The sequence below is a fragment of the Triticum dicoccoides genome, chromosome 7A (genome assembly GCF_002162155.2).
Source record: "Triticum dicoccoides isolate Atlit2015 ecotype Zavitan chromosome 7A, WEW_v2.0, whole genome shotgun sequence".
In the NCBI taxonomy this organism is placed as follows: Eukaryota; Viridiplantae; Streptophyta; class Magnoliopsida; order Poales; family Poaceae; genus Triticum; species Triticum dicoccoides.
The window spans coordinates 55802232-55821117 of NC_041392.1; the positions used below are offsets into that span (position 1 = coordinate 55802232).

The window sequence follows — 18886 nt, forward strand, 5'->3', positions numbered from 1 at the left end:
GGTGTACGTCGTCGGCTTCTTGTTGCTAGCCCCGCACAACACAGCTCCGCCGTTGATGTGTGTATTGTTCTTCTTCTTCAGCACCTACACCGGCCCTCGCTGGGCTGCCACGGCGGTGTACGTCGTCGGCTTCTTGTTGCTGGACTGCGTCATCCATACCGCACAGGCGTCGGTTCGAGCAATGATGTCTGACCTATCCGGTGAGCTCCATCCATCCTTCCTTTCATCATCAATTGTGTTGTAGCACTTGTTTCCCACTGAAATAACTAATTGACGTACCCGTTGTGTTGCGCCCACTGCAGCTGCGAATCATGGCCCTAGTGTCGGCCAGGCGATCTTCTCCGTGTGGATGGCCATCGGCAGCATCCTTGGCTACGCAGTCGTTGCCTACGGAACATGGCACCAGTACATTCTAGCCTTCTTCTTTAGATCAGAAGTTCATGTCCTTCTTTTGGTCCTTACTGATGTGAATCCGTCATATGTATGCAAGGTGGTTCCCCTCTCTGAAATCTAGCGCGTGCTGCAACGCTTGCGCAGATCTTAAGGGCGCTTTCTTGACTGCTGTGGTAAGTCCGTCTGTATTGTCACCATCAGCCTAATAATTTCGCATGCATCCATTTCATGACCCTGATATTGACAAATTGGTGATCATATGTTGTATTTGTACATGGTTGATCAGGTGCTCATTGTCATCAGCACAGTAGTGACCATGCTCCTCGCTGATGAGCAGTCCCTCGATAATGAGGGTGTTGGCGGTGCCGCCTTTGCTCAAACTTGCGGCGGCCTCAACGCATTCATCGACCTCTTCGCGAGCTTGAAGAACATGAGTCCTGCCATGTTCAGAGTGCTCGCTTTAACAGCCTTCACCTGGGTACGTCCAGACTCCACGGACCAGAGCTATAACTATATTAGGCGAGTGTAATGCATGCCCACACCGAAGTTACTACGTGCTCTAACATGGATCCTTCTTGTGATCTGGCATTTGGTTGCAGCTCTCCTGGTTCCCGTTCCTTCAGTATAACACGGACTGGATGGGTCGCGAGATTTACCACGGCAACCCGAACGGGGTGGCTGACATGGCCGCCGACAAATACAATGCCGGTGTCCGCGAAGGAGCCATTGGGCTCCTCCTCTGCTCGGCCTCCCTCGGGGCTACCTCCTTCGTCATCCCCAAGCTATGCCGCAAGCTGACGTCCAAGGTCATCTGGTCCATCAGTCTCTTCTCAGTGTTCCTCATCATGGCAGGGATGGTTGCCGTCGGCGTCGTCTCGACAAAGGGGTACGACCCGTCTCTGAGCACCAGCCTCACCGTCGCTGGCCCCGACAACAGTCTCAATGCCCTAGCGCTCACCATGTTTGCGCTCATCGGGATCCCACAGGCTGTGTTGTACAGTGTTCCATGGGCGGTCGCCGCTGAGCTCGCGGCGGGGGAGGGTGGTGGCCAAGGTTTGGGCTTTCTTTGTGATTTGTAAACATCTTTGTGTTCTCACTGCCCCTCTAAATTGCTCCAAGAAATAATTAACCCGATTTTATTGTTCAATTTTGACCAGGAGTCACCGTTGGTGCGATCACCAATGTTATATCCCTAGCGCAAGTGAGTATTTCTGCTAGCTGTTTTTGTTGATTAACCTTTCTTGGAACAGAAATAACTTTCTTGTCATTGCTTCTCTTTACCAGCTGCTAGTCGGCCTCACTGCCGGTCCGATAGACGGGGCCTTCAACAAGGGCAACGCACCGGCCTTTGGTATCGGTGGTGTCATCGCCTTCATATGTGCTATCCTGGTGGTGCTGGCGCTTCCAGATACCAAGGACGGCAGGGGGCTAAAAAGACTGTTATTGAGCAGGGAAGATTGGTCAAATTGAATATGAAGGATACCTATTTGTAATTAATGACCAAATGGATTGGAGTAATCTTTGTAAGATGACTGTGATGCTGAAACTTTTTATCTAGGGAGGTTTATGCAGTGCCTTTGATTCAACCCTTTGGTGTTACTGATATTGATACACTGCCATCTTTCATAGTCCTCGTTTTTTTAACCCTACACTGCAGGGCAAATGCCCCACAGCCCTTCCACTCTATTAAAGTCATAATAATGTTGCAACATAATGTAAAACAAGTAGTTTAGAACAAAACCTACCTAAGGTGGTAAAAAGGCTAACCACCTCAAGAGAAGAGTCCCAGACAAAATGAGCACCTAAGAAAAAAAAGACCAGCCCTTTTGTAGTCCATTGAACTGTCAAAATCTTTAGAATAGTCTATCCATTGCTCAAAAGGCGGGTTGCAGGGGCTGTTTTTGACGATTGTTATCTTTTGGCTTGTGATTTTCTCGTTACTAGTTTTGAGCACTGTAATAGGGTACCTAATAATGTTGCTCATGAACTTGCTAAGTTGGCTAAATTTTATTTCACTTTTGACTGGTTTGAGGAGCTTTTGAGTGAAATTGTACCCCTCTGTTAATTTCAATGAATTAAGTGTTGTGTATTTTATTTTTGTCAAAACCTTTGATATAGACGAATAACAGTAAAATGTTTCTCTTCTCTCCTCCCTTAATGGATGAAGAACCGACCCTAGGTGCATATATATTCAGCTAAGTGCGTGTACAAGCACTTAACTAGGTGCATATATATTCAGCCAAGGCGAGGAGCTCTTGGGCGAGAAGCTCCTGGAAGCCAAGTGCCTGGGCTAGCGCCTGGGCAAGCACGTCGAGCACCAGGGCTTCGAGCTCCTGCGCTCTGGGCGAGGCCAGCGGCCAGGTACTGTGGGCGCAGCGAGGAATTTGAATTGCTGATCGCGAGGAAGAAGCTCGCGGGGTACAAATGTCTTTTTCGCCTGATTTGGTGCTGTTGGAAATCTGAAAACCGATCTTACACTTCGAGACGGAGGGAGTACCAGCAAGAGATTCATGATATTCCTCAACTTTCTGAGGAAGGAGAATCATATCTCAGTTGTGGTATTCACCGAAAAAGAGGTATATGGAGAAGAATAAAGCTTCGGGGCCTTTTTTTTCGAAAAGGGGGAGAAACCCCGGCCTCTGCATCAGCACGATGCATACGGCCCTCTTATTAAAAAAAAAGTAGTGCCAACATGGTTCGAATGGTCGTAAAAAAGTAGAAAAAGCTCACACAGAGCCAAAAAAAGGCTAGAAACAACAACTAGCCAAATCAAGATGCCACAGCCGGCTGGGTAAAGTAGATAGGAACACTAAATGTCTATCCTATTACATGACCGTCATCCAAACCGGTTGAAGATATCCCGAGCTACCATCTCCCAGCGGACAGACCCAGTAACCAAATGCTCCCTGGCCTCCGTCTGGGTGAGTGGCGACCACGAACGAATCAGTGCCGTAGTCCGGAATAAAACCTGCAAAAATTGTATACATGATATTCTGTTAAAGACCAAATCATTTCTGCAATTCCAGATAGTCCACAACAACGCACAAGCCCCAACCCGAATATGTTTCGCTATGTTAGACTCAAACCCATTAAGCCATGTCCCAAAGAACGCATAAACAGAAGTCGGGGGTTTGATATTGAAAGCAATGTGGACCGTTTGCCAAAGTACCTTGGCCAGCGGGCAATCAAAAAATAGGTGTTTAATAGTCTCATCCCGATCGCAGAAACTACACCTAGTAGATCATGTCCAATTACGCTTCATCAAGTTATCCTTAGTTAAAATTACTTGTTTATGGACAAACCACATAAACACTTTTATTTTTAAAGGAACTTTGACATCCCACACATGTTTGGACGTAGGAATGGAGTTCAAATTAATTACATCAATATACATTGATTTAACCGTGAATACTCCAGACTTAGTCAACTTCCAGCGTAATTCATCGGGTTGTTGAGAAAGCTGCACTGCCATCAGTCTCCTAACCAGACGGAGCCATTCTTCCCAACGATTGCCCGCTAGCACTCGTCTGAACCGTATATTAAGGGGGATAGATTGAAAGACCGATGCAACGGACACCTCACGTCGTTGAACAATGCGGTACAAGGAGGGATATTGGATGGCTAAGGGTGTGTCACCGAGCCAAGTATCTTCCCGGAAACGTGCACTCGTGCCGTTTCCAACAACAAACTTTGTCCTATTAAACAAAGCCTGCTTGACCTTCATGAGACCCTTCCAGAAGGGCGAGTCAGTAGGCCTTGCTGTGACCTGTGACAAGGTTTTTGACTGGAGGTACTTGCCGCGAAGGATTTGAGCCCATATAGCATCATTTTCCGACGAAAGCTTCCACAGCCACTTGCTAAGAAGGCATTTATTCTTAATTTCTAGATTCTCAATACCCAGACCCCCTTGGTCTTTCGGTCTACAGATGATATCCCACTTAGCAAGCCTATATTTTCTTTTAAGCTCATCACCCTGCCAAAAGAACCGCGATCTATAGAAGTCCAGTCTCTTCCTAACACCAACTGGTACCTCAAAGAACGAAAGAAGAAACATCGGCATACTTGTGAGCACCGAATTAATAAGGATTAATCGGCCTCCATATGACATGAGCTTGCCCTTCCAGCAGCTCAGTTTCTTCTCAAATCGGTCCTCGATACACTTCCATTCTCTGTTCGTTAGCCTACGATGGTGGATAGGAATTCCCAAGTATGAGAATGGTAGCTCTCCCAACTCACATCCAAACAATTGCCTATAAGCATCCTGTTCATCTTTGGCCTTACCAAAACAGAACAGCTCGCTCTTATGAAAGTTTATCTTTAACCCGGTCAATTGTTCAAATAGGCATAACACCAGCTTCATATTTCTTGCCTTAGCCAAGTCATGCTCCATAAAGATGATTGTATCATCAGCGTATTGTAGGATAGAAACACCTCCATCAATAAGATGAGGCACCAATCCACCTACTTGACCATTTTCCTTAGCCCTTCCTATCAAGACTGCCAACATATCCACCACTATGTTAAACAAGATAGGGGACATCGGATCTCCTTGTCTTAGGCCTTTATGTGTCTGGAAATAGTGGCCTATGTCATCATTAACTCTAATTCCCACACTATCTTTTTGCGTAAATGATTGAACCTGTCTGCGCCAGGCTTCATCAAAGCCTTTCATACGCAAAGACTGTTGGAGAAATGGCCATTTGACCTTGTCATACGCTTTCTCGAAATCCACTTTAAAAATCACACCATCTAATTTTTTGGAGTGGATTTCATGGAGCGTTTCATGCAGGACTACCACCCCTTCAAGGATATTTCTGTCCGGCATGAAAGCGGTTTGGGACTGTTGCACCACAGAATGCGCAATCTGTGTGAGCCTGTTAGTCCCGACCTTAGTGAAAATTTTGAAACTAACATTAAGGAGACATATAGGCCTGAATTGCTCAATTCTGACCGCATTCGTCTTCTTAGGAAGTAGTGTGATAGTCCCAAAATTCAAGTGGAATAGTTGAAGCTGTCCAGAGAACAGATCATGAAACATAGGTAGAAGATCCCCCTTAATAATGTGCCAGCACTTCTTATAGAACTCAGCCGGGAAACCATCCGGTCCAGGAGCCTTATTATTTTTCATATGTGCAATGGCATCGAAAACCTCCTTCTCCGTGAACGGGGCAACTAAAATGTCATTATCAGCAGCCGATAACTGAGGCACATCCTCAGTTCTGGACTCATGGAGGGACACTGTATTCTCCTCCGGCGGTCCAAATAACTGCTTATAATAGTCGGTTATGTATGTTTTTAGGTTATGCTGACCTAAAATAGTGCCCTCATCCTGCTCAAGCTGAAATATTCGCTTCTTTCTGTGTTTGCCATTAGCTATTAAATGGAAGAACTGAGTGTTTGCGTCCCCCTGGACCACTGTACGTACTTTAGCACGTAAAGCCCACTTCAGTTCTTCTTCGCGGAGTAGTTCTTTTAACCTCTTTTCCGCCTCATTTTTAACCTGAAGCTCTGCTGGTGCCAAAATGTTGGATTCAGCCTTAATGTCCAGGTCATGTATAAGAGTAAGGAGTCTATCCTTTTCAATCTTATACACACCACTAAGGTGCTTAGCCCAACCTCGTAAGAAACTTCTCAAGTTCCTAATCTTATTCTGCCACCTCTCAAGTGGAGATTTGCCTCAAACATCTTTAACCCATTCCCTGGCTATCAAATCTAAGAACCCTTCCCGTTCAAACCACGACGTCTCGAAGGAGAAGGTGTTCTTGTTACCCACATGATTCGGCTCCCTTGAGTCCACGAACAATGGGGTATGATCAGATATTCCCCTCGAAAGAGCTTGCACCGTAACCAGCGGGAACTTCTGTTCCCACTCCACGCTTGCAAGAACTCTATCAAGTTTTTCGTAGGTTGGGTTTGGCAGAGCGTTAGCCCATGTGAATTTTCGACCAGAAAGTTCTATCTCTCTCAGATCCAAGCTTTCAATAATGGTGTTGAACATGAAGGACCATCTGCCATCAAAGTTATCATTGTTCTTCTCCTCTCTCCTCCTGATGATATTAAAATCACCTCCAACTAAAATTGGCAGCTGCTCTGATCCACAGATTCGAACAAGGTCTGCGAGAAACTCCGCTTTAAGCTCTGGTTGCGCGGCACCATAAACCGCCACCAAAGCCCAGTTAAAGCCATCCATCTTAGACCTAACTCGAAACTTGACCGCGAAATCGCCCATCACTACACTACGGACTTCAAGCGAATCGCATCTCACACCGAGTAAGATACCACCCGATCTTCCTCGCGGAGGGAGGCAATGCCAATCGAAATCAATACCACCAACCAGAGAGGAAAGAAACTGCGGTGCAAAGTTATCTCTACCCGTCTCTGATAGAGCAACGAAGTCTAACTTCTCTTCTACAGCTGTCTCAGCCAGGAATCTTCTTTTAGCCAAGTCCTTTAGACCTCTGCTATTCCAAAAAATTCCTCTCATATTTCATCATGGAATTTTTTGGTAGTTCGAATCCTAGCACTCCTACGAACTGCGGAATCGGGATAGATCTTCTGTTTCCACTTACGCTTAGGTTTACCAAGCTCAGGCCCCCGGTCCTCATGACCGGGTTCACCAATATTCGTCGAATCATTCTCTGGGGAAACATGATCTTCCTCAGCGTCATGGTTGGTGGGTGCTAGATCTGCACACAAGCTATCAAGCACTCTAACCCCTAACGCATTAATCTCATCATCATTCATTGGTTTAACTACTGCAAGATTACGAATAGTCTCTAAAGCCCGTTCCGCCTCCAGATCTAAAATATCATTCACCGACTTAGTAATCTCACTGTTCGTAGCACCTAGTGAAACTCCTAATTGGTTTGCATTATTTATAATGTCCTCATTAGAAAAATGCAATAATGAATTAGATAAGTTGACGGACATACCAGATGTAAACGCAGCCTCCTGAAGCTTGGCCGCCCTCATAGCGCACCGCTGCTGCATATCATCTATCTCGGGGACGTCCAGAATGCGAGCACTCATCCGTCTCCCCTCGGCAATCGGGTCCGGGATCCCGCCAAACGCGACCACCTCCTCCCTAGTAACACCTGGCATAGATCCCTCCGAAGACTATACCGGGGTTACCTGAGAAGGCGTCAGCAGGCTCCCGATCCCCCTAGACAGGAATCCCACACTAGGGACCCTGGTCATGGGTAGGGGCGAAGAGGAGATGATGACGGGGGCCGCCTGCCCGCGCCCTCCTCCGACCGCAGCCGCAGGCTCCGACACATGAGCCATCATCGAGGGAGAGACGGTCCTCCTGATCGTCGAGGGTGAAGGGGGAGCCAAGGCCTCCTGCCTCAGCGCCCCCCAGCTCCGCTACTGCTGCGGTGGTTACCGCCACCGTCGGGGAGGCAGGAACCGAGGCCGCCTGCCTCGGGCTCCCGCCCCTCGTACCGGCCGACCCACTCTGGGCCAGCGTGCCCGACGCTGCCGAGGGCGTGGTGGGGTGGGAAGAAGGCGAGACCACCTGCCTCGAATCTCCCCCCCCCTCGACTCACCCTGCCCGTAGACGCCGACACCGGAGTCGTGTCCGCCTGAGGTGCCAGTGCAAGAGAAGCTCCCTCCAGGCTCCTCTCCGTAGCTCCGACCATTGTCCTGGGCTGGTGACCCACAGAAAAGCCGGCCTCCCTCTCGAACTCCAACGGGGGGAGCGTGTACTCAAGACAATCATCAGAATCTACCCGGTCACTCCATAATCTGGGAGGTGCCGAGGCTGGCTGAAAAGACCCAAAGCGCAGAGTAGTCATGGGTACCGCTGGGGAAGCAGCAGGCTCAACCCCGGTCCCATCCCCGGGCAACTGCGAAGAACCATTAGACCCCTCGTGCGTGGGCTCATCTGACGGTGCCCCCTTGGCCCCGGCATTACCATCACTGTCTTGCATGTCAACATCATTACCATTAACCGCATCATCAAATAAATCCGTGTCCTCAAACTCGATGTCTAGCGGGAACACCACTCCCCTGTAAGTCCAGTTGACCTTATCGGGCACGAACTCAATATCCAGAACACTCACCAATATCCGGGCCACCCCATGGGCACGTGTGAACGCCATATCCACTTTTTCTGTCTTTCCCACCATTATGCCCGTGCTAGCCACCAGTCGAGCATCCTGCAGAGGCTTAGAAGGAGCCCCTGTAAACCGCAACCAAACCTGCATAAGCGGCTTCCCCTTAGGCTCAACCTGCTTCCACTCATGGAACTCCAAGATACACATAGTACCAGGAACTCGACACAGGCCAAAGCTCAATAATCTCTGCAGATCATCCACAGTTGGGAACTCAACCTTAAAAGACCTGTCCTCGATAAGCACCAGTTCCCATTAAGAATCCCCGGGAACCAACTCCTGAAGCCTCCTCAAAATCTGTGCCTCAGTCACCTCTCCCTGGGTTGCTTTCACAATCCCGGTAGTCAAGCTTAGTGTATCCTCCGGGACCTCTCTTGCCGCCGGGGACTCAAAAAACATGAGCTCAGCACAATAGACTCCATAAATGTTCAGCGTCGGAGGCAGGTCACGCAACAACGGGCACTCCCCGGAATCGTGTACCGGCTTGCCACACGTCTCGCACAGTTGGGCCACACATTCAGCAATGAAGTGACCCTTCTCACCGCAGCGGTAACAAAGCATCCTTTCCTTCTTTCGAGCATATTTGGACGCCCTTTCAGTAACCTCCTCCACCATCTCAGCCTCAGGAACCTCAACACTTGCCTCCATCGGCTGGGGCTCGGTAAGAGTATGACCATCCTCCGCTGTAGACGCCGCGGGATCAACTGCCCTGGGCGGGGGCGGTCGGCGAAACCTCCCACGACCCCCACCCCGACCACCACGATGGCCACTAAATCCTCCTCTCTGACGGTGATCCGGGCCGGAGGCCCCCTCAACAAAACCACCTGCCGGGCCGAGAAACGGTCTCTCAGCAGACCCGTCACTCTGCCAGGCATAGCCCCGGCCGCCCCCCGTGGATGAAGACCCTCGATGCTGTCCAACTCCATACGCGTCCGAACCGTCGTCCCCCCACTGACCTCGGGGCGGGTCATAGGACTCTGTCGTGTTGGTGTTCTGTCTCGTTTGCAATGATCCCGAACGATCCTGCGCAGGCCGCGCGACGTAGTGCGGTGGAGGCTTGGCACGAGGCTAGTAGCCGACAGTAGGCGCAGCTCCTGAGACCGCACCACCCCGGCCTGGTACTGCAGCTCCCGGCGCCAAGGGCCGTGTCCCGCCCCGACCCGCGGCCGGTTGCACACCGGTCGTCACGCCCGGTACTGGTGGCCGAGACCCTCCCCGGCTCGCAGCCGTCGGCGCAGCGACCACTCCTGGTGCTGGAGGTCTCGGCCCGCCCCGTCCAGGCAAAGTAAGCAGCGGCCCTTGCCCTGGCCGGTGGGTGCCCAGATTGCCCGCCCCACGACCAGGGAAGCCGGGCACCGCGCCATCACCCGCCGGTGCCCCACGTCCAGTAACCGCATCTGTCGGCGGCGCAGCCCCGCCCCGACCCGAGGGGACCACCGTGACGGTTCTCTTGGCCGGCGGCGCTGCCGCCCCGCGGCCAACCATAGGCCGGAGAGGCGTGATCCTCTTCGCCCGACCCGAGCCGCACGCTGGGAATCCCGGAATCCCTCGCCTCAGAACCCTAGCGCTAGCAATCGACGGCGCGATAGCAGAAGAAAGAGGTAACGATGCGCTCGTGCATGGAGGTTCGCTACGTAGGAGAGTCAGGTCCGGTCTAGCCTGGGCCACATACCCAGCCGTCCCAGGCCCATCTCCTCGCCTCCCCGACCGACACATAGCCGGCCCATCACAGCCCACCAAAAAATTCAAACGAGCCGATCGCATCTGAGCGATCTGGGAAGGTTCTGCGGACGCCATGGCCGCCGCCGGCGCCGGATGCACGCCCCTCCGCTTCCCATTCTTTCGTATCTTAACAGTAATCCACGACTCCGGCTTAATCATGTCGAAAAGAGTAAGATTCGGAAGGCATACCTTGGGTATAGGGCCCTTCCATGGCTTGACCGTCGATGCCGCATTTCTCTGATGAACGACACGTCGTACCACTTCCCTCCTCTCGTCCGGGTGAAGCCCCACCCGCGCCGGATCTTCCACCGGCACCACCGTGCCTACGTTATTGGCGACCGCATCTTCATCATAACCTGCATGAAATAGATCGCCAATCAAAGAACTAGGCGTAGGTGACAGCGGCGAACGCATCGCCAAGTCTCCATCTCCGGCGTCGTCCTCGTTGTCTGACTCCATCAGGGCCCAAAACCGGCCGCCAATACCCGCCCGAGCCGCCGCGGGGAGGCATGGCGCGGCGGCGGCCTCCGCGGTCCCCCGGGGACACACCCTGGGAATCGCCCGGGAAGTCGCCCCCCCAGTCGCCTCGCCCCCCATCCTATGTTCGTGAGAGATCAGCTATCCCAGTCATTGGAGATCTCAGCCGATAGCCTAAAGCTCCGGGGCCTGATGGGTTCTTAGCTGAATTCTATCAAGGATGTTGGGTGTTTCTGAAACACGAATAAATGGCCATGTTTAATGATTTTCACAAGGGGTGAGCTACCTTTGTGTCATCTTAATTTTGGGACCATTTTCCCTCGCTGTTTCCTGCGGTGGTTTCTTTTTGTTTTTATTCTGCGGTTTTTTGCTTCCGGATTTTCTGATTTTTTTGGATTTGGTTCCTTTTTTCCTTTCAATTTTTTATTTTTTGTTTATTTTATTTTATATTTTTATTTCTTCTTCTATTTTTGTGTGTTATATAAAAAGTTCACCTCCTATTACAAAAATGTTCATCATATATTAAAAAATGTTTCAGCATAAATTATGAAAAAGTTCACCATACATTATGATAATGTTCATCGTGTATTACAAAAATGTTCAACGTATATTTAACAAAATTTTCACCATATATTAAGAAATTTTTCACCATATATTAAAAAAGTGTTCATTATGTACTTAAAGACATTCAGCGTATATGACAAAAATGTTCAATTGTATTTAAAAAACTTTCAGTGTATATCACAAAAATGTTCAATGTGTATTTAAAAATGGTTCATTGTATATTAAAAAGATGTTCAATGGTTGAATTTTTTTGATGTTTTTATCTTCTGCTGCGCTTAGTTCTTAAATTTTTGCGCGCCCTTTTATTCACTAAGAATCATCAGCTCAACTTGTAAGTAAAGCTTACCGTCTGTCGTTGGTTGCGAGTTTGCGAGTTGGACTCCTCAATAGAGCTCTCGGGGCGCTTTAGTTGCGGGAAAACCCGAATTAAAACATTTATTTTATAGCGAGCGCAATTCCCAGTAAAATGATCATGTATCCTTCCACTTAGATCAAAAGGATTTTTTCAAATAGAACTAGGGAACCACCGAGCGGTTGCGGTTGGACCTGTACTGCAGGAATAAGAATACTTGCTATTCACTCAGTTTTATTTTCCACAATATGTTATTTAGGAGAGATGGTCGAGCGGTTCAAAGCGTAGCATTGGAATTGCTATGTAGACTTTCGTCTACCGAGGGTTTGAATCCCTCTCTTTCCCTTTTCTTAATTCATAAACGTTAAGGATCACAATGTATCAAATCAAAGACTAACAAATTTTTCCAGCAATAATATCTTATATTATCTTATTTTCATTTAATAGAATTAAAAAAATTTATAGCAAATTACTGTGGTATGTAAAATACACATATATAGAGAAAAAAATACTAATCCGACTCCTCAATAGAGCTCTCGGGGCGCCCGGGGGTGGGGGTCGGGGAGAGTGGAGCGGGCCTTGGTCAAGCAGGGCTATGGCCCGGGGCCTGGAAATTAATATATCCCGGCCCAGTTCTTTTGGCCGATTCTCTCAAAATCTTGAGAGTCGACCCTTTACCCAGGTTCTCCCAGAATCTCAAACCCGTATTTCTTTTTGACAATTCTACATGTTTACATCCTAACTTTTGTTTTGAGACAAGTTTACATTCTAACTAGTTAGGATTGTAAAAATATATGGGTTCAAGATTCTGAAAAAAAGCTGATGGGAGGCCCGAGGCCATGGTAGCTTAGAAATTTGGCACCGCTCAAAAAAAAAAAGCTTAGAGATTTGGTCCAGGTCTCAGCGCCCAGTCTCTCTCCGTTTCCACTGGGAAAAGCCCAAAAACATCCACACGGAGCGCAGGAGGCATCGAGTGGAAGTTTGAGTCTCACTCAGATCGAGGCATTCCTCTGCGAACCTCCACAACATCTCCGCCTCTTCTCTCTGATGATTCGGCTGGGCTCTGGGCTCTGATCACCATCGAGGTTTGTTCTGCTGGAATTTAGTCCATTTTGGGCAGCCCAATAACTATTTCAGAAATTTCTAATAAATTCTAGAGGCCCACTTAGCTCATTTATGCAAGGCAAAAATACTACTAAAGTTTAGTCTCATATTGCTAGTTTAGTGGGAGTTGGACCTCCTTACAAGGGAGGTTCTTTCCCCACTTGTACGAGCATGAGAACAAGAGGGATATCCACGTGCGCTCCTCCTCCGCCTCGTCACAACGCGTTGCGTTGCGCTGCGCTGCGGGAATGAGCTGATGTCTAAATTTTTGCCACGCACTACGGGTATACGAAAGGTCACTCGGGAGCTGGAAAGTTTTTGCTGTAGTGGATATTGAATACGAACGCTGCACCCTCCGGCTGCTGTCTGTTCGTTTCATCTCCCGTGTTCCCTTCAGCTCCCAACGCAGCCTCTCGCCTCCTTCTCTTGCGCCTATAAAAGGGAGGTCGCTCCTCTTAGAGAGACGCACCAGAACTTCTCCTTCCTCTCGCCACCGGTTCCAATCTCTGAGCTGCTGCTGTCTTCCTCATCCCGGCTTGCGGCGTGCACCGCAGGTCGGGACAGTAGGCCTCCGAAACCGCACCTCTTTGAGTCCTGTACGGGAGAAAGATGATAAGGTTTTTGGGGAGCGCTCTGCGCGACTACTGACTGACTCCTTCGTCACGGACGCCCCGGACTCCGACGACTACTTCCCCGACGACGACTTCTTCCCCGACGTCGACAACCTCCTCGACGACATGGCTGGCGAGGACACCAACCCCAAGTCCAGTGCTGCTGCTGCTGTCTCGTGTGTGTTCTTCTTTCTGTTAGATATCCTGCCACAGTTTCTCGTACTAGTACTTACCTTAAATATGTTAGGTTCTACCTCATATATGCAACTAGTTCTACTGTCTGCTATAGATATGATAAGCTACGGTTCATATATGCAGAAGCTATTTTCCTTCTCTCTGTCAGAATGCATGACTTGTTTTATCTCTACTATATTAGTCATGCTTTATCTAGTATTTCTGTTAATAAAATCATTCGGTAAATTGCTCATATTTCCAACAATCCAAAAACCTTATTATAGGCAATTTACCCCGAGTGGTTTTGCTGCTTCCATGAGACCTCCTATGTTTGAGGGTATCCACTATAAGAGGTGGCGTGTGAGAGCAGTCTTATGGTTTCAAACCATCAGTTGCTATGACGCCACTCTCCGCAAACCTAAAGGAGAGCTTGATGCTCAACAGGCACAAGCTTTTCAGAAAATGGATACTCTGTTTAAGGCTGCTCTCTTGAGTGTTCTTGGTGAGAACATAGTTGATGCTTATGCGTCAATTGATAATGGAAAAGATATATGGGATGCACTCGAGGCCAAGTTTGGGGTCTCGGATGCTGGCACTGAGCTGTACATCATGGAGCAATTCTATGATTACAGGATGAATGAAGAGCGCTCCGTGGTTGAGCAAGCTCATGAGATACAGTCATTTGCTAGAGAAATTGAGCACTTCAGTTGTATGCTACCGGACCAGTTTGTTGCCGGAGGTATCATCACTAAGCTTCCTCCTTCATGGAGGAACTTTGCTACCTTGCTGAAGCATAAGAAGCAGGAGTTTTCCGTCCCGGATCTCATTGGCACTCTTGTGTGGAAGAAAAGGCGAGAGCAAAGGACACACGTGCTCGAGGTATTGAGGGAGGATCTAATGTCAATGTGATACAGAAGCAGAACTTCCAGCTCCACAAGTTCAAGAACAAGGGCAAGTTTGATGGAAAAGCAAAGTTTGATGGGAAGAATAAGGCTGTGCAACACACGAACTTCAAGAAGAAGAATGGCAAGAAGAAAGGTGCTTGTCATGTGTGTGGGGATCCTGATCATTGGGCTCCTAGTTGCCCTAATCGCTATGACAAGCGTCATCCTGGGAAAGGCGGCAAGACCACTAATGTTGTCATTGGAGACACTGACATGAAGGATGCCGGGTATGGTATATTTCCCACTATTCTTTCAGTATGTCATTCTCCTGACTGGTTGATTGACACGGGTGCTAATGTGCATGTATGCGGTGATATTTCCATGTTTTCGTCTTATCAGACCGTAGGGACTTCAACCGTGCTGATGGGCAACGGTTCAAGTGCTTCTGTTCGTGGTGTTGGCACGGTCGATCTGAAGTTTACTTCGGGGAAGATCGTGCGGCTGAAGAACGTGCATTATGTCCCCTCCGTCAATAAAAATCTTGTTAGCGGATCTCTTCTGTGTAGAGATGGCCACAAGCTTGTCTTTGAGTCGAATAAATTTCTAATATCCAAGTATGGAACCTTTGTTGGTAAAGGCTATGAGTCAGGTGGCTTATTTTATTTATCCTTATCAGACGTTTGCAATAAAGTTGTTAATCATATTTGCAACAATAGTGAATCCAATGTGTGACATTCACGTCTTTGTCATGTTAACTTCGGTTGCATGTCGCGACTAGCGAAGTTGAACTTAATCCCTAGTTTCACCACCGTCAAAGGATCTAAGTGTCAAGTGTGTGTGCAAGCTAAGCAACCTCGTAAGTCTCACACGACTGCGGAAATAAGAAATCTTGCACCACTAGAGCTCATACATTCAGATCTATGTGAAATGAATGGTGTGTTGACAAAAGGTGGAAAGAAATATTTTATGACGTTAATTGATGACTCCACTAGATACTGCCGCGTGTATCTTCTGAAATCTAAGGATGAGGCTTTGAACTTTTTCAAGATCTATAAAGCTGAAGTGGAAAACCAACTTGATCAAAAAATCAAGAGGCTTAGGTCCGACCGTGGTGGAGAGTATTTTTGCAATGATTTTGATGCTTTTTGTGCGGAACATGGTATAATCCATGAGAGGACTCCTCCCTACTCACCTCAGTCAAATGGGGTGGCCGAAAGAAAGAACCATACTCTAACTGATTTGGTTAATGCCATGTTAGATACATCGGGTCTCTCCAAGGCATGGTGGGGGGAGGCGATATTGACAGCATGTCATGTCCTGAACCGAGTCCCCACAAAGAACAAAGAGATAACTCCATTCGAGGAATGGGAGAAGAAAAGGTTAAAACTCTCTTATCTGCGAACATGGGGTTGTTTGGCGAAAGTCAATGCTCCAATTTCAAAGAAGCGGAAGCTTGGACCAAAGACTGTGGATTGTGTTTTCCTGGGATATGCTTTTCATAGCATTGGCTATAGATTCTTGGTTGTAAAATCTGAGGTACCTGACATGCATGTTGGTACGATCATGGAGTCGAATGATGCGACTTTCTTTGAAGATATCTTTCCCATGAAGGATATGGCTACCTCATCTAATCAGGAGATGCCTAGTTCATCGAATCAGGAACCAATTACAATTATCAAACCTGCCATTTCGATAGAACACTTTGAAAGTCCTGTGGAGGAGAACAATGAAATTCCTACTAGGAGCAAGAGACAAAGGATTGCAAAGTCCTTTGGTGATGATTTTCTTGTGTATCTCATAGATGACACTCCCAGTTCTATTTCAGAGGCCTATGCATCTGAAGATGCTGACTACTGGAAGGAAGCGGTTCGTAGCGAGATGGATTCCATCTTGGCGAATGAAACCTGAGAGATAACTGATCATCCTTATGGATGCAAACCTATAGGATGCGAATGGGTATTCAAGAAGAAGCTTAGGCCTGATGATACTATTAAGAAGTACAAGGCTCGGCTCGTGGCTAAGGGTTATACCCAAAAGGAAGGTGAAGACTTTTTTGATACTTACTCACCTGTGGCTCGACTGACCACTATTCGAGTTCTACTTTCACTAGCTGCCTCGCATGGTCTTCTCGTTCATCAAATGGATGTTAAGACTGCTTTCCTAAATGAAGAGTTGGATGAGAAAATTTATATGGAACAACCAGATGGGTTTGTACTAGATGGTCAGGAAGGGAAAGTGTGCAAGTTGCTGAAGTCTTTGTACGAACTTAAGCAAGCACCCAAACAGTGGCATGAGAAGTTTGAAAGAACTTTAACAGCTGCAGGCTTTGTTGTGAATGAAGCTGACAAATGTGTGTACTATCGCCATGGTAGGGGCCAGTGAGTTATCATGTACTTGTATGTTGATGACATACTGATTTTCGGAACAAATCTGAATGTTATTAAGGAGGTCAAGGATTTCCTATCTTGCTGTTTTAAAATGAAGGATTTAGGAGTGACTGATGTCATTCTGAACATCAAGTTATTCAGAGACGATGATGGTGGGATTACATTGCTTCAATCTCACTATGTGGAAAAGATCTTGAGTCGCTTTGGCTATAGTGACTGCAAGCCCTCTCCAACACCATATGATGCGAGTGTGTTACTTCGAAAGAATCGAAGAATTGCTAGAGATCAATTGAAATATTCTCAGATTATTGACTCGCTTATGTACTTAGCAAGTGCTACAAGACCTGACATCTCTTCTGCTATTAGCAAACTGAGTCGGTTTGTCTCAAAACCAGGAGATGTGCATTGGAAAGCTCTAGAGAGAGTTTTGCGTTATTTGAAAGGCACTGCAAATTATGGAATTCACTACACCGGGGCACCCAAAGGTGCTTGAAGGGTAAAGTGACTCAAACTAGATCTCAGATGCTGATGAGATAAAGGCCACAGACGGTTATGTATTCACTCATGGAGGTGGTGCTGTTTTTTGGAAGTCTTGCAAGCAGACCATCTTAACAAGATCAACAATGGAAGCAGAACTCACAGCACTAGATACAGCTACGGTCGAAGCAAATTGGCTTCGCCGGCTCTTGAATGACTTGCCAGTTGTTGAGAAACCTGTACCGGGTATTCTTATGAACTGCGACAATCAAATTGTGATCACGAAAGTGAGCAGCTCAAAGGATAACATGAATTCATCAAGACACGTTCCGAGAAGGTTAAAGTCTGTCAGAAAAATGAGAAACACCGGAGTTATTGCATTGGATTATATCCAAACGTCTAAAAATCTGGCAGATCCTTTTACTAAGGGTCTATCACGTAATGTGATAGATAATGCATAAAGGGAGATGGGTATGAGACCCACAATATGAGTTGTTCACAGTGGTAACCTATTCTTTGTGATCGGAGATCCCGTGAATTAGATGTGGAAGACAAGTTGTTGGTCAACTGGGAGGAGAGTACCCTTACTGTTAAAATACCACTCCATAAAGATGCAATACTCTCCTAATCTGCATGGCAGGTTGATGTATATCTTAATGTGTTCTAAGTGGCTCTTTGAAGCAGAGATGTTGTCCTGCATAACATCTTTTGAAAAACGCACTTATATGAGTCTGATTGTTAAACGTCGCAATCTATGAGAGTAGGGTTCTCTCTAGTAAACTCATGAAAGGTCTCGGAGTATGACGCATAAACTCCACCCGCGGGGAAGACCCACGGTAGCCACGTATCGGTCAAGACTTTATATGAAGCTAGATTCGCAGAAAACTTGCAGTTCAAGGCCCAGTCCACTGTTCAAGTTGCTTACTAGTGTAGCATAGAGTTCTAGGTGGAAGTTCAACTTAACAGTCTCCACTGCAGTACCGGTATATAAACAGTGTTTTGGAATCAAAGGCAAATTTCTGTGTGCCTCTGGGATCTGGTGGAGGATTGCTGGAATTTAGTCCATTTTGGGAAGCCCAATAACTATTTTAGAAATTCCTAATAAATCCTAGAGGCCCACTTAGCCCATTTGTGCAAGGCAAGGGATACTACTAAAGTTTAGTCCCACATTGCTAGTTTAGTGGGAGTTGGACCTCCTTGTAAGGGAGATTATTTTCCTACTTGTACGAGCATGAGAACAAGAGGGATATCCACGCGCGCTCCTCCTCCGCCGCCCACCTCGCTACGTCACGACGCGACGCGGGTTGCGGGAATGAGCCGAGCCGATGTCTAAATTTTTGCCACGCACTACGGGTATACGAAAGGTCACTCGGGAGCTGGAAAGTTTTTGTTGTAGTGGATATTGAATACGAACCCTGCACCCTTCGGCTGTTGTCTGTTCGTTTCATCTCCCGCGTTCCCTTCAGCTCCCGGCGCAGCCTCTCGCCTCTTTCTCTTGCGCCTATAAAAGGGAGGTCGCTCCTCTCAGAGAGACGCACCAGAACTTCTCCTTTCTCTCGCCACCGGTTCTAATCTCTGAGCTGCTGCTGTCTTCCTCATCCCGGCTTGCGACGTGCACCACAGGTCA

The 18886-nt window shown here is 47.7% G+C and overlaps 1 protein-coding gene across 1 annotated transcript in view; it reads left to right on the forward strand.

The window, feature by feature from the left end:
* The window catches only part of LOC119333073 (sucrose transport protein SUT5-like), a 3963-nt gene extending 1984 nt beyond the window's left edge, over positions 1 to 1979 (forward strand). The window contains exons 5-11 of the mRNA XM_037606101.1: positions 82 to 200; positions 303 to 405; positions 491 to 566; positions 680 to 871; positions 993 to 1446; positions 1551 to 1594; positions 1678 to 1979. Coding sequence (XP_037461998.1) covers positions 82 to 200; positions 303 to 405; positions 491 to 566; positions 680 to 871; positions 993 to 1446; positions 1551 to 1594; positions 1678 to 1863 — 1174 coding nt within the window. The 3' untranslated portion in view covers positions 1864 to 1979. The remainder of the gene's footprint in view (positions 1 to 81; positions 201 to 302; positions 406 to 490; positions 567 to 679; positions 872 to 992; positions 1447 to 1550; positions 1595 to 1677) is intronic.
* The last annotated feature ends 16907 nt before the right edge of the window (positions 1980 to 18886 follow it).